Source organism: Macaca mulatta, chromosome 7 (genome assembly GCF_049350105.2).
Source record: "Macaca mulatta isolate MMU2019108-1 chromosome 7, T2T-MMU8v2.0, whole genome shotgun sequence".
Classification (NCBI taxonomy): domain Eukaryota; kingdom Metazoa; phylum Chordata; class Mammalia; order Primates; family Cercopithecidae; genus Macaca; species Macaca mulatta.
Window position 1 is genome coordinate 9,987,560 of NC_133412.1, and position 14,444 is coordinate 10,002,003.

Sequence of the window (14,444 nt, forward strand, 5' to 3'; positions counted from 1 at the left end):
CCTGAAGTGGGTGACATGAGGCTGAACAGAAGACCTCTGAGGTCTTCCCCGACTTATGGGGGGAAATGTCCATATGCTATATGGGCATATGGTCAGCCCCTTCTCCCCACCTGAACATATGGACAGCCCCTTCTCCCTACCTGTCCCTTGTTTATAATATCCTTCTCTAGAAGCTGAGGAAAGACATAATAAGTCTCTTAGGTGTCTACAATAATTAGTTTGATCTGGCTGTAATGCTAGGAAGGATCAAACTGTCCCTGACTTCCATGAAGCAGTTCAGGAGCAGAGCAATGCAGGAGAGGCAAACAGGCAGAATAGTGTCATGACATGCATGTGAGGCAGGTGAGTCACTTCTGGATGATCCCTGCTTCCTAAGGAAAAATATTCCTGAGTCCTGCTACAGTGCTTTCACTCCAGCTTCCAAGTGAAGTTTATTGCTTATGGATGCATAGCCTTAACACATGGGGCCGAAAGTATGGCTAGTCAAACATTATGCTACAGGAAAGAAGCCAGTCACACAAGGACAAATACTAGATGACCTCAACTGCATGAGGTAGCTAAAGTAGTGAAAGTCACAGAGACAGAAAGTAGAATGGTGGCTGCCTGGGGACAGGGGAATGGGAAATTCGTGTTCAAAGGGTGCAAAGTTTCAGTTGGGGAAGTGAAAATGTTTTGGAGATAGAACTGCATAGTAAAATGAATGCACTTCATAATAATAACACAAAAGAATGGCTAGTCAAAGAAAGAACTGGGGCCACATTAGAGCTGCTTACCTTTTCTGTGCATTCTCTAAGTGACTTTCTTCCATCTTATGCTCTTTTCTGGCTGTAAAAGAGAAATCATGATTAAAAATGTTTTCTTCTGTCGTCTCCTTTGCGTAATCTTACAGCTTCAATTACACCCATTCTTTACCACAGCAGGTCTGAATTCAGGGATGGGTAGCCTCTAGCACATGTCCTGGTAATAGCACTCCATTTGCTTTATCTGCCACCACTGCTTTTTTTCTTTTTAATTATACTTTAAGTTCCAGGGTACATGTCCACAATGTGCAGGTTTGTTACATACGTATACATGTGCCATGTTCGTTTGTTGCACCCATCAACTTGTCATTTACATTTCTCCTAATACTATCCCTCCCTCAAACCCCCACCCCTAACAGGCCCTGGTGTGTGATATTCCCCACTCTGTGTCCATCTGTTCTCATAGTTCAACTCCCACCTATAAGTGAGAACATGTGGTGTCTGGTTTTCTGTCCTTGTGATAGTTTGCTGAGGACGGTTTCTGGCTTCATCTATGTCCCTGCAAAGGACATGAACTCATCCTTTTTTATGGCTGCACAGTATTCCATGGTGTATATGTGCCACATTTTCTTAATCCAGTCTATCATTGACGGACATTTGGGTTGGTTCCAAGTCTCTGCTATTGTGAACAGTGCCACAATAAACATACGTGTGCATATATCTTTACAGTAGCATGATTTATAATCCTTTGGGTATATACTCAGTAATGGGATGGATGGGTCAAATGGTTTTTCTAGTTCTAGATCCTTGAGTAATCGCCACACTGTCTTCCACAATGGTTGAACTCATTTACACTCCCAACAGTGTAAAAGTGTTCCTATTTCTCCACACCCTCTCCAGCGTCTGTTGTTTCCTGACTTGTTAATGATCACCATTCTAACTGGCCTGAGATGGTATCTCACTGTGGTTTTGATTTGCACTTCTCTGATGACCAGTGATGATGAGCATTTTTTCATGTGTCTGTTGGCTGCATAAATGTCTTCTTCTGAGAAGTGTCTGTTCATATCCTTTGCCTACTTTTCGATGGGATTTTTTTTTTCTTGTAAATTTGTTTAGGTTATTTGTAGATTCTGGATATTAGCCCTTTGTCAGATGGGTAGATTGCAAAAATTTTCTCCCATTCTGTAGGTTGCCTGTTCACTCTGATGATAGTTTATTTTGCTGTGCAGAAGCTCTTTAGTTTAATTAGATCCCATTTGTCGGTTTTGGCTTTTGTTGCTATTGCTTTTGGTGTTTTAGTCATGAAGTCTTGATAACAGACATAGCTAACAGAGGCCAAATAATTTGTTTTCTCTGGGACACTTTTGAGACTGATATTAATAATTACACCTGGACAAAGACATGAATTAGGGCAATCTGGGTAGATCAGGACATGTGCTCACTCTTGCACATCTCATCATGTTCCCCCTTAACGTTCCCACAAAAAACAAAACCAACACGGGAACATAATAAACTCAGTAGCATTTGCAACAGTTCAGTTCTGCTCAGAGTCATGGGAATCTTGCACACACTGCCTCCACACCCACAGGCCCTTTTGGCAGTCTAGGGAAGCCTGTGGACTCTTGTCAGAATAATGTTTTCATGAGGTTACTAAGAAAATCAATGATACTGAGATACAACTCTGAATCCACAGGTCAAGAACCTATGTTCTTTCTATAGGATTATCAAGAGGTTTCATTTTGGGGTGGTTCTTTTATATATCCTTCTCTACAATCAGAAGATATATTATTGTATATGAAAATACCACTCTCACACTTTAAAAATACCAGAAAAATAGGAAAGTCGAGACGTAAGCTATACAAGCCTTCAGATTCCTTTAATTTAGGGCTACGATGATTTAAAATGAATGAAAAAAAAAATGAATCTTATGTTTAGGATCTATGCTGTGATACTTCATGAAAGGTAATAAGGGATTTTGAAACACCACCATTTTATTAAACCTGGCCCTACCATTTACTACCTGTGTGACTCTGGGCAAGTTAGTTAAGACCAAATGCTTAGTTATTGCCTCATCTGTCCTATGAGAATAGCCATAGTGACCATTATCATACAGCTGCTGTAAAGATTTAATGAGATAATACATGTAAAAAGAGGTATTATTAAGAGCCAATGCACACTGCAGAAACTCTGAGGGTAGGGAAAAGCGCCTCCAGGAAAATGAGAAGAAATTCGTCATCTAAATTTTTCCTAATTTTGCCCATGTACAGATAAAAAAGGCATCTACCCTTGTGGTGTGACCTGGAGGCTCTAACAGCCTAAAATATTTCTCTCACTTGAATGTGTAAAATTTCTAACCAGGCCATTACACATTTTAAGTCTTTGAGGTGCTCCAAGCAAAACACAAATACATTAACTGGAAGAACCATGTTTAAAGACTGGAGTCACAAACTCAAATTCTAATACCATCAACAAACAAGCTAAGTGTGGGCCAAGTATAAGAATCCCAGTGTTCTAACATTCTAGTTCTAGTTTTTCAACATGGGAACTGATAGCCTTAAAGTGGGACAGACAGTAGGGAACTGCAGGGAAGTGGGAAGGCTGTACTCCATTTACGAGAGAACAAGCACTTGGTCCTGTTACCAGATTTAGTTTTTTAGACTAGAAGCTAGAAAGGGATTTCTAAATGAATGTTCCCAACTTAAAAAAAATTCAAACATAATATGACAAAGAGAACAGTCTTGCTGGCCACGTGTGGCTCTGCAACCTCTGATTTCAGCCTCTAGTAGCTGCTGACGTCATAACATAGGAGGGTTTATTCCTTCCTTCCATGCGCTAGACACTATCCCAGGTGTTTGGGATCCACCAGTGAAGTAAGCAAACAAAGTTCCCTGTAGAACTTTTGTTTCTGTTGGGGAAGACAAATAATTAAACCCGAGAGAATAAGAATCAGTGTAAGTAATTTTTGATAAGTGGTAACAATAAAAACAAAACACAAAACCAAAAAACCCATCCAGAGCATAGATGGAGGACTATAGATGGAGACTCTCCGATGAGTTACCAAATTAGGCATGCCTGGGCAGCTAGAGCACGTCCCACTGCGGCTCGGTACACAAAGGGAAAGGCAATATTGAAACTGAAGATGACAAGTCTTAGATGAACTGTTCTTTGACTAGGAGTGGCTCAAATTGATGTGTAAAATTTACTTAGTCTTCTATTCTACAAAGCCACATAAATAGCGGGATTGAGATGCTTCATTTTTCTTTTTTTGAGACAGCGTCTCACTTTGTCACCCAGGCTCGAGTGCAGAGGCATGATCATAGCTCACTGCTGCCTCAAACTCCTAGGCTCAAGCAATCCCTCCAACTCAGCCTCTCGAGTAGCTGGGACTATAGGCGTGCATCACCGTGCCTGGCTTACCTTATTTTTTAGAGATGAGGTCTTGCTATTATACATATATTATATATAGTATATATTATATATTATGTATAGCATATATTATATATTATATATAGCAGATAATATATAGCATACAGTATATATAGCATATATTATATATTATATATAGCATATAGTTTTTTTTTTTAATATATATGCGCTAGTCTCAAACTCCTTGGCTCAAGCGATCCTCCACTTTGGCCTCCCAAAGTGCCAGGATTACAGGTGCAAGCCACCATACCTGGCCCGCTTTGGGATTTAAAGTGGGACACTGCTAATGTGAGGTGAAGCGGGGGTATGTATCTTAGGAGACAGATGGGTTTGGAGGAACTGTCAGACTCAGTATGGGGAGGTAGGGAAATAAAAGGCATCCCTCAACTTGTTCTTCTCTCCTCTATTTATTGTCTTTCTAAACACTTTTGTTCTTATTTTCCTCCTCTCTCTTATTTATAAGAAGCTTTCTTATTGTCTGCCATGAGTTAAATGTAATTCTTTTCCAACTCATAGGAATGAAATGTAGCTGCTTACAATAGTGACTGATGGTCTCACAGTTTTCAAGGTAATAAAAGCAATAAGGAAAATAAGTCAGAGTATTAAAAATGAGAAGTTTTGCTTAACATAAATTCTGTCTCCTAAATGTCTTTACCAAGGTTCCTTGCATGCTGTGATGATGGTGAATCTTGGGAAATGCTTGGAGAAAGCTGAGAGGTAAGTTTGCCTGGTGACACGCTTATAACATGGTACAATTTTTATGTCACTGGCAGACTACGTGGTTTTTCTTAAATTTAAATTTTCTCCTTAAGTAACATTTTTCATAATTCTGTGTCACAGAGAGAAAGTAACATGGCTTCCTCAAAAGGTGTTTTGTTAAAAGAGACACATATGTGGATTTTATTTAATACAGTCTTGACTGAATACAGACTGCTGGCTTTTGTGTAAACCTTTAATGCCCTGAAATTTTGTTTTCTGGTTCATTTGCTGGCCATTGTTTTATTAGTTATCATGAAATTGCTCCACAAGAACAATTCTCCAGTTCATAGTTTCGTAGCCTACCAAGTGAAGCAGAAATGGCTCTTTCTATTCCACAGCTATGGGCCCAAGGAATGCAAATCAGAACTCACAACACCTAAACGCCAAGCTTTAAGCCTCGCTGTGTCATCTGAGTGTCATGAATCAATCACAGTGTCCTGTGTTTCAGTTTCCCGCTCTGTCAAATGGAGATGATGATACCTATCACCCACAGAGTTGCAGTCAGTCTTTTCAGTCGGGTCTTTGACAGTTCAACGTCATGCCATGGCTGCTGGGGGTTCAAGCTTCCAAAGGGTTGGCTGTTTTGCCAAAGTCAAATGAAGTGTAGCATAGAGGAAAGAGCTTGGGTTTTGCATCAGGCGGACCTGGGTTGAATTTCTGCTGTGATACTTATGAACTGGGTGATCTTCAGAAAATCACTTAACTTTACTGAGCCTTATCCATAAAATGGGAATAGTAAGATCTACCTTGCAAAGTGCTTGTGACTATGAGATATACTGAACGTGTGAGGTTAATCTAGTGACTGACATACGGTGGGCATTCAAGAATGGCGGCCATTTATTGTCGATTGGCTACAAGCAAATGCTAGTAGTCACTGTTCTAGTTTTCTGACTTTGGCATGGTTATCACAAAATTTCACACAACATGCTTTCTTTAGAATGTTCATAACTGCTTTCAGTAGACAAGAATTTTGGTTGTTATCATTTTATGCTCAAAACGTTAGTGTTTTTTTCATTTCACTCACTGAGCTGACGTCCTTAGCATGGCCTGTAAAAGGCTCTTCTACAAAAGGGTGGTTCCCTATGTCTGACCTAAAGTCATTTTATTTGCTGTTTCAGTTCATTTTGTTTTATTTCATCCTCATGAGAAAAAGAGAAAAACTTATTTATAATTTAACAAATAACCGGGAGTCATGGGGGTGGGCGTGAGGGGAGAGGTACTTATGATTATTCTCACCTGTTTTTTCCCCTTAATGACCATTGAGTTCTGTAATCTTTGACCTGATTAACTGGATCACTTCCCCAATCCCAAATAAAAGATAACGATCCAGGAGTCTTTTTTTAAGAGGTAAGTTTCCTGAGAGCTAAGATTTCTTCCTTAACCTCTAGACTCTATATGGCGACCTGTAACTGGTTCCCCTCATTGCACAGTAAATTCAATTCTCTTTGTTGCCACCAAAACTGCCGTTTTAAAAGACAAAGTGAACTATGCCCCTTTTCTGCTTAACGTTCTCACTGGTTCCCCCTCTGAAGACAAAGTGCATTGGCAGTTCCCAGTGAGCCCCTCACACGTGCTTCCTGCCATCCCCATACTTTCATCCCCAGAGCTCCTGCTGCATGGGACTCAGGGCTCTTCTCTGGACTCAACTTGTTGCACGGTGTCTTTATTTTTGGGCACTTTGCTCCTTCTGTTTCTAATGCCTTCTCTTCCTTGCCCTTCTCCTACCCTTCTGTTTGAATGTCTTTTCTTTCTTCAAAAACCAAGCTTGAAAATCTCCTCCAAGAGGCCCTCCATGCCTCTCCAGCATGGTGGTGAGTGGTTCTTTCTGTGGAGATCCAAACACACTATCTCCACACAACTCCTCATCATAGCACACAGAAGGCTATGTCAAGATCACTGGCTGGCAGTTGGCTTTTTCCACTGGACTCTGTGCTCCTTCAGAGTTGCAACCAAAATCTGTTTCAGAGTTTTTCTCTCAACTATCACCTAGTAGGCACTTGTGTACTTATCTTTTTTTTTCTTTTGAGACAGGGTCTTGTTCTGTCACCCAGGCTGGAGTACAGTGGCACAATCTCAGCTCACTGCAACCTCCATCTCCCAGGTTCAAGCAATTCTCCGTCCTCAACCTCCCCAGTAGCTGGGATTATAAGCACGCACCATGGCCAGCTGATTTTTGTATCTTTAGTAGGGACAGGGTTTCACCATGTTGGCCAGGCTGGTCTCAGACTCCTGACCTCAAGTGATCCATCTGCCTCAGCCTCCCAAAGTGCTGAGATTATAAGTGTGAGCCACCATGCCCAGCCTTGTGTACTTATTTGACAGATGGAAAAGTATACAACAGAAGAACCCATGTTAGCAGAACCCAGTCCCTACACATTAAGTGCCTGTTTTTTGGCACAGGAATTTCTAAGCTTCCATCTTTTGTTTGCAACAAAAGAGTAAAGAGTAGAGTGGAACTGAAAAGCAAGAGAATACTATGTCCATCTTATGTTCTGCTTTTAGATTGATACATTAACACAGGCACAAATAGCACTAACACTATAGGGAGCTACAAATAGCTTTATCCCTTCAGTTTCATTTGTATCAGATTGAGTCTTTAAAATATACTATTTTCAGAGGTAACTTTGAAAAAGAGAAAGTTTTTATAAATAAAATGGTATTTCCATAAAATATTCAGACTAAGAACATTCACCATTTAAATGTCCCCAAATATCCAAAGTTTTTATTCTCAAGAGGGTGGCACTCATACAATGAGAGTGGCTGAAGGAGGCGGTCACTCTTCAAAGAAAGTGGGGCTTTTATGCCAAACACAATTAAGCCATATTTATGGATGCCCATCTGGGAGGCAGTAAATTGTGAAATAAGGGGAAGGGATAAGGGTTGGAATATCTTCCTAGTATTCTTTACACAGTCTATTACACTTTAATATACCATGGTTTATGGACCTGACATGGTTGGTATAAACCAACAGGACGCACAGTAAAGAACTTGTTTTTATTACAGCTCTACAAATAGAGGAGCCGGGTGATGCTAACAAGGAAACAAAGGGACTGCACTCTGCTTCACGTGGGATCCATCTGATGTGCGTGTGGCAATCATTTTCCATGTCTTAGAAAATCCCTGTTGTGCACTTTCCAGGAGAAACAAATGCTTTACACTCACTGAGGCACAGCACGCTGACATTGGAAAGGGATGGCCTTTTGACATTTGAGAGAAGAAAAATAGATATTTGGAAGCAGTGAGTGATGCAGAGCTCTTACCCTTACATTTTTCCTTCTGGTATGTTTGCCCGTGGAGGACGACACCCTCTCTGGTCTTCCTAAGTTACTAGTTTTCCTGGTTGTGGTGAAATGAGAAGAATGATCATTTCTGGTCTGTCAGAGCTTACATGTGCAAGTGTCTAAGCTGGATGGTAAAACTGAAGAGCAGAGGGTCACTTGTGAGATTTTCTGTATGAAGTGTTACAAGGCTGTGTAAAGACATACTGCCAAGGTCCCCAGTGTAGGATGCAGGAATTCCAGGTCACTTGCTTAAGGCTAAAGTGGACTAGGAAATGAGGCTTTTGGTGAAAGTACCAAGTAAAGGACATTGTGTTACTATACTCTGAAGAGGTCTTCAGAGTCATAAAATTAAAAAACAGAAATCCAGATAAAAGGAGTCTTCAAACAGTCATCTAGTCTACTTCCCGGGCTGATGTTCTAGCCTGGATCCTCTTATTTTCAGTCAGACTTTCTAGATCTTGTCTTTTTCATCCTTTTATTTATTTATTTATTATTTTTTCTGAGACGGAGTCTCACTCTGTCACTCAGGCTGGAGTGCAGTGGTGCGATCTCAGCTCACTGCAACCTCTGCCTCCTGGGTTCAAGCCATTCTCCTGCCTCAGCCTTCTGAGTAGCTGGGATTACAGGCACATGCCACCACGCCTGGCTCATTTTTGTAGTTTCGCCATGTTGGCCAGGCTGGTCTGGAACTCCTGACCTCAAGTGATCCACCCACCTCAGCCTCTCAAAGTGCTGGGATTACGGGCATGAGACACCACACCCAGCCCTTTTCATCATTTTAATCTGCCATTTCTAGCTGCCCCTTAAGTGAATTGGAGTATTTTATGGACATCAAAACACACACGCACACCTCCCCCCACACCCACACGAAATGGCATTGCCTAACCTGGGCACCTGGGGCTGTTCTCAACCAGGGTTCCTTCATCTGAACTGCAGGACACAGAAAAAGATTTGAGCAGCTCTTTTCTCAGTTTCCCCACATACACACGACTGGTAACACTCCAAATGTCCAGGACAACGCCAGCTCATTACACACGATGGCGGAGTTAGGGCAGTACGACGTAATTCCTTTACACGCAGTTGAAAATGTGAGTCCTGAGGCAATCAAACTTACAAGGGACTTACAATATTAAGTCATGTACACTTTTATACAGGCTGAGTACTCCTTATCTAAAATGCCTGAGGCCAGAATTGTTTCCAATTTCAATTTTTGTCCCCTACATTTTGGGATACTTGCATATACATAATGTAATATATTGGGGATGGGACCCAAGTCTAAAGAAGAAATTCATTGATGTTTCATATATACCTTATACACAGTGCATGAAGGTCATTTTAGTCTTCCCTCAAGGACACTGAATAAACTGTCCATTGTGCTCCTGCATTTTGGCCGAGGCCCGTCACATAAAGTCAAGTGACAGGTCTTGTCAAAATGCAGGAGCACAATGGACACTTTATTCAGTGTCATGTCAGTGCTCAAAACGTTTCAGATTTTGGAGCATTTTACATTTTGGATTTTCAGACTAGAAATTCTCAGCCTCTATCTCTAAATCTAGTACGATGATATTCGTAATATATCTTATTGGTATAACAATGTGAATTACAAAGTGCTGTTTGTATACAATAAAAAGGGTCAGACCTTCCACAATACTTTGGAAATAAATATTTCAGTTGTCATGGACTCATTTATATTCTCTGATGACTGTAATAATAATTTGTATAGGTGATAGGTACGATTTCAGAGATCACAATGTACAGCTGGCCCTCTGTATCTGTGGGTTATGGATTGCAGATGGAAAACATTTGGGGAAAAATGGATGGCTGCTTCTGTGCTGAACATATACATGCTTTTTCTTTCCTTGTCATTATTCCCTAAACAACACAATCATAACAACTAGTTATATAGCATTTACATCATATTAGGTATCATAAGTAATCTAGAGATGATTTAAAGAACGGGTGTAGGTTATAGCAATTATGACACCATTTTATATGAGAGACTTGAGCATCTGTCGAGTTGGGTATCCATAAGGGTCCTGGAACCAATCCTCCACAGATACTGAGGAATGACTAATCATCTCAAACACTTAACCTCATGATACACCTAGTCTGTGCTCAATAGTAACTACTGCAAAAGTAAACATTTTATCAAGTCACAGTTCTAGGAGGTAATCGGACACAAGTATAATTGGGATCTAAATGAAGTATATTTACCCATACTTTTTCAGAAGTAAACTCACTTTCCCCCCCCAATATATTTTCACTAGAGATGAGATGTTTCGCCCCCAGGGAAGTCTTTCAACCATTTACGGTATTGACAAAACACTTGGCCTTCAGACTTTATGAAGGATTCTGCTCATTCTTCTTAAAGGCAATCACTTAATTCGTGGCTAATATTCTACCACCTTTTTTCCTCTGCTTCTGTGTAGTCCAGTGAAGTCCCTCAATGCTGCACAACCATCTGTACAGAGAAACCTCTTTGCTTTGAGTGATACAGATGCAATTACTTGAGGAGGCTGATAAGACAGTATAACCTTAACTTTGCTCTAACTTAGCCCAACTATTTAATCTCAACGTGGAGAAAATGGATACCCAAGTAGATGAAGCGACTTTTTGGATTACACAGATAGTCACAGAATCCAGGTCTTTTGACTAATAATTTAATAATTTTGACTAATAATTTGTGACTAGTAATCTACATTTTCCAACGCTCCCTGCTGCTTCCCAAGGGGCAGCATTTTTCTCCAGGATTCCCAAACGCTGAGGTGGTATTTCGGAGCTGCTCTGTACAACACATCTTCCACAGAAATAGATACATCAGAGACAAGGTTCCAAGATGGAATTTCAGCTTTCACTCTACATTTCCTGACTCTTGATGCTTTAAAACAGACCATGGGGTACAATTTTAGAATGATCTGGTGAGAGACTCATTAACATTAATAGGAGTCAGGTGGTTGCATCTCAAACAGGGCCTGAAATTCTCCAAGTTATACCATCTTCTAGGCCCATACATGCCTTTAACTTATCAGCATTAATATAAGTGACAGATGTCTTTTGTAAAATGCTTTTCCTTAGTTATTTTTCACAGATACTTCTAAACAAGCATATTTATAAGATATAATTTTCACTTAAGGGATAATTATACATAAACCTATTTCCTTGTAATTTAAAAAACAATTATACATAAAGCCTGTTTCCTTGTAACGTCTACCTTGCCTCCCAGCCATCTCATTTCCAATAGGAAGGGTTCAACCTTCTACAATAATTTAGAAGTATTTCAGGTGTCATGTAGGGAAACTAAACTCTATAGGCTTATCATTCAGACAGCAGACACCATTTAGGAAATCTTAGGAATTGCAAAGAAGCTAAATTTTTAAAAGAAGGCTTCTTGCATTTTGTTTCATCAAGAACCTTAGTGAAATTTCAAAAGCAATGGGGTTTACAGTCACAAGACTCTGGACAACCATTTGGTGATAAATTGCAGGTATACTAATTTGGAGGAAGGTCTTCTTTCCCAAACAACTCTGTCTTATTTTAACATTAGCACTAGTCTGAAGGTGTATAATTTCTGAAAGGCATGGACTTTCAAACTTTGTATTCGAATGCCTAGCACTTGAGACTATAAACCTAGTGTTTATAAATCAGTAACTTGTTGCTTTAAAAATTGGTGAGAATGTCCACAAAAGTGTGAATTTGTAGCAGGTTCATAAGCAAAGTGGTAACAGGCTACAGGTTTTTTTTTTTTTTTAATTTTTTGAGACGAAGTCTCGCTCTCGCCCAGGCTGGAGTGCAGTGGTGCAATCTTGGCTCACTGCAAGCTCCACCTCCCAGGTTCACACCATTCTCCTGCTTCAGCCTCCTGAGTAGCTGGGACTACAGGCACCCGCCACCACTCCTGGCTAATTTTTTGTATTTTTAGTAGAGACGGGGTTTCACCGTGTTATCCAGGATGGTCTCGATCTCCTGATCTCGTGATCTGCCCGCCTTGGCCTCCCAAAGTGCTGGGATTACAGGCATAAGCCATCGTGCCCGGCCTGCATTTTTATTTTTATTTCTTCTTTAAAGTAGTGTTCTTCAAAAGCAATTATCTCATTTTTAAAATCTCACAGCATTTTAGTACTAGAAATTCAGCAAATCTAAAGAAGGAAAGTACCTTGTGTTAGTTTTTTTAAGTGGAAGAAAAGGTTCTCCAACTGGCGTCTTTGGGTTTCCCATAACTGCCTCTGATGATTATCTATGATATTTAGGGCCAATACTTTATTCTTCAGACTTTAACTTGTCCATATGTACACTGGATAAAATGAAACCCTATACTTGAAAACTTTGGAGCTATACAAAACTTAAGAAATTACGTCATATAAACCCCTCATGCTATAGTTTAAAAATGAGCTAAGTTAAACAGTAATAGGGAGATTGAATAGTGGATTTTCCAATAACAGAATCATGTACTGGACTGTGTCCCCTTCCCCTCACCAGCCATAGCTACTAAGATCCAACGACAGTCCATCTAATGCTTGTAAAGTAGTCTAATACAATGGCCTAGGACAGTCAGATTGGTGGTGGTGGTGGCAATGATGATGATGAACATTCGCTGAATACTCAGAGTATGCCAGGTGCTATGCTACTGAATTCTTAGGTTCTACGCTGTGGATAATAGTGGAGCCGAAGCTTCCAAGTGCTCCATTACTTTCTAACTATTGACACTGGGTAAGTTGTTTAATGTGGCTAAGACTCAGTTTTCTCATCTATAAATGAAAGTAATGATAGAACCGACATTTGACAGCTGTAGTAATTAAAAGAGATGTTTGTAAGGTGCTCAGCCATGGCACCTGGCACATTAGTTAAGTAAATGTCAATCACGATAATGACTACCACCACCACTATAATTCTTTGTAATCCAACGACATTTGCTTGTGCAGCCTTTCCTGGGTTCCTGTGAAACTTCTCTGGGGAATTTGAGCGCCCTGTTTTTCCTTAGTAATACGTGTATCCCTATAGTAAGCTCCCGAGGATTAAAGTACACTTCCTAGACCCACATACCACAAAACGTGCTTGCAAAAAGTATCATGGGAAAATGCTATGCCAAAATTACAAATAAAGAATATAAAGCAGTGGCATGATGTGCCTAAAGCGATGTCAAAATGTATATCACACAAATTCTATATATAGTTACCAAAATATTATATCTATAGAAAAGCCAGAAGGTAACATACCAGAATATTATGGTTGCTATGTCTGCCTCTCTGGTTAAGAGGATTTTTGTTTTTCATTTGTTTTTGGTTGCTTTTTGAAGAAAGGGGTTCATTTAATATAATCAGAAGAAGAAACAACAGATGCTGTGTGGAGGCAGCTGCAGAGCACTTTGAAAGCGAGGGACCTGCCTAAGGTCATACAAATAGTTTTGGGCAAAAAAGAAAGAAGCTGTCCCCGGACTCCCGTCTAGTTTTCACTGTGACATACTGTGATTCTTTATAGGTTCCTGCTGAAAAACTATAAAACTGTCATATTATTACAGAGTGGAACAATAGAGAAACAAGTCATAACAGAAAAACCACCATCGGCATGGATAAGTTAAATTTCAGGGGGCAGTCACCCACATTAAAGTCCTCTATTCACACCTTATACTCACAGGCAACAGGAAATGCTACAATCTCTATAACCATTCTACATATTTTTTACAAATTGTTCAGAAGGACATCCAATATTAAGAATAGTTTCAATCACATTATGAACAGTAAAATTCAGATAAAAAGCTATTAGGTAGGGTCAGAGATCTTAATGGCTTAAGATTGATTTTAACTAAAGAAAAACTAAGAGAAGAAAGAAGCCATACTTATACATGATTTACAATATACAGCATCACACCTTGACAAAGGAAATTTCTTATTCTTCTAGATCTATTTACACTAAACCTCTGACATCTGTGTAATTTAACACATTTGTTAAATAGTTGAAGCTCTCCCTCTAGAAAAACAATTGTTCAGACGTGTAGTCATAAAAATGAATAGAGTACCAGAATGTCCTGCAAGTAATCACAAAATAGCCATTGCTATCCTTAAATCAATCTTCCTTTAAAACCCTGGCAAAGTCTAAATGTACTTAGGAAACTGAATTTACAGGGCCACAGAACCTGACAAAAGTCTAACTTCCCTAATATTGGCTATTGCTAACAACATCAAATTACTTTTTGACCCATTTTTATTTCACTTGGTCAAGGGTTTATCATAGCTGGGGGTTT

The 14,444-nt window shown here is 39.8% G+C and overlaps 1 protein-coding gene across 2 annotated transcripts in view; it reads right to left on the reverse strand.

Annotated features, from left to right (window-relative positions):
• FMN1 (formin 1) overlaps nucleotides 1-14,444 on the reverse strand; it is a 378,430-nt gene that overhangs the window by 26,963 nt on the left and 337,023 nt on the right. For both annotated transcript variants that reach the window (XM_015141784.3, XM_015141787.3), the window contains one exon: nucleotides 774-825. In XM_015141784.3, coding sequence (XP_014997270.3) covers nucleotides 774-825 — 52 coding nt within the window. The remainder of the gene's footprint in view (nucleotides 1-773; nucleotides 826-14,444) is intronic.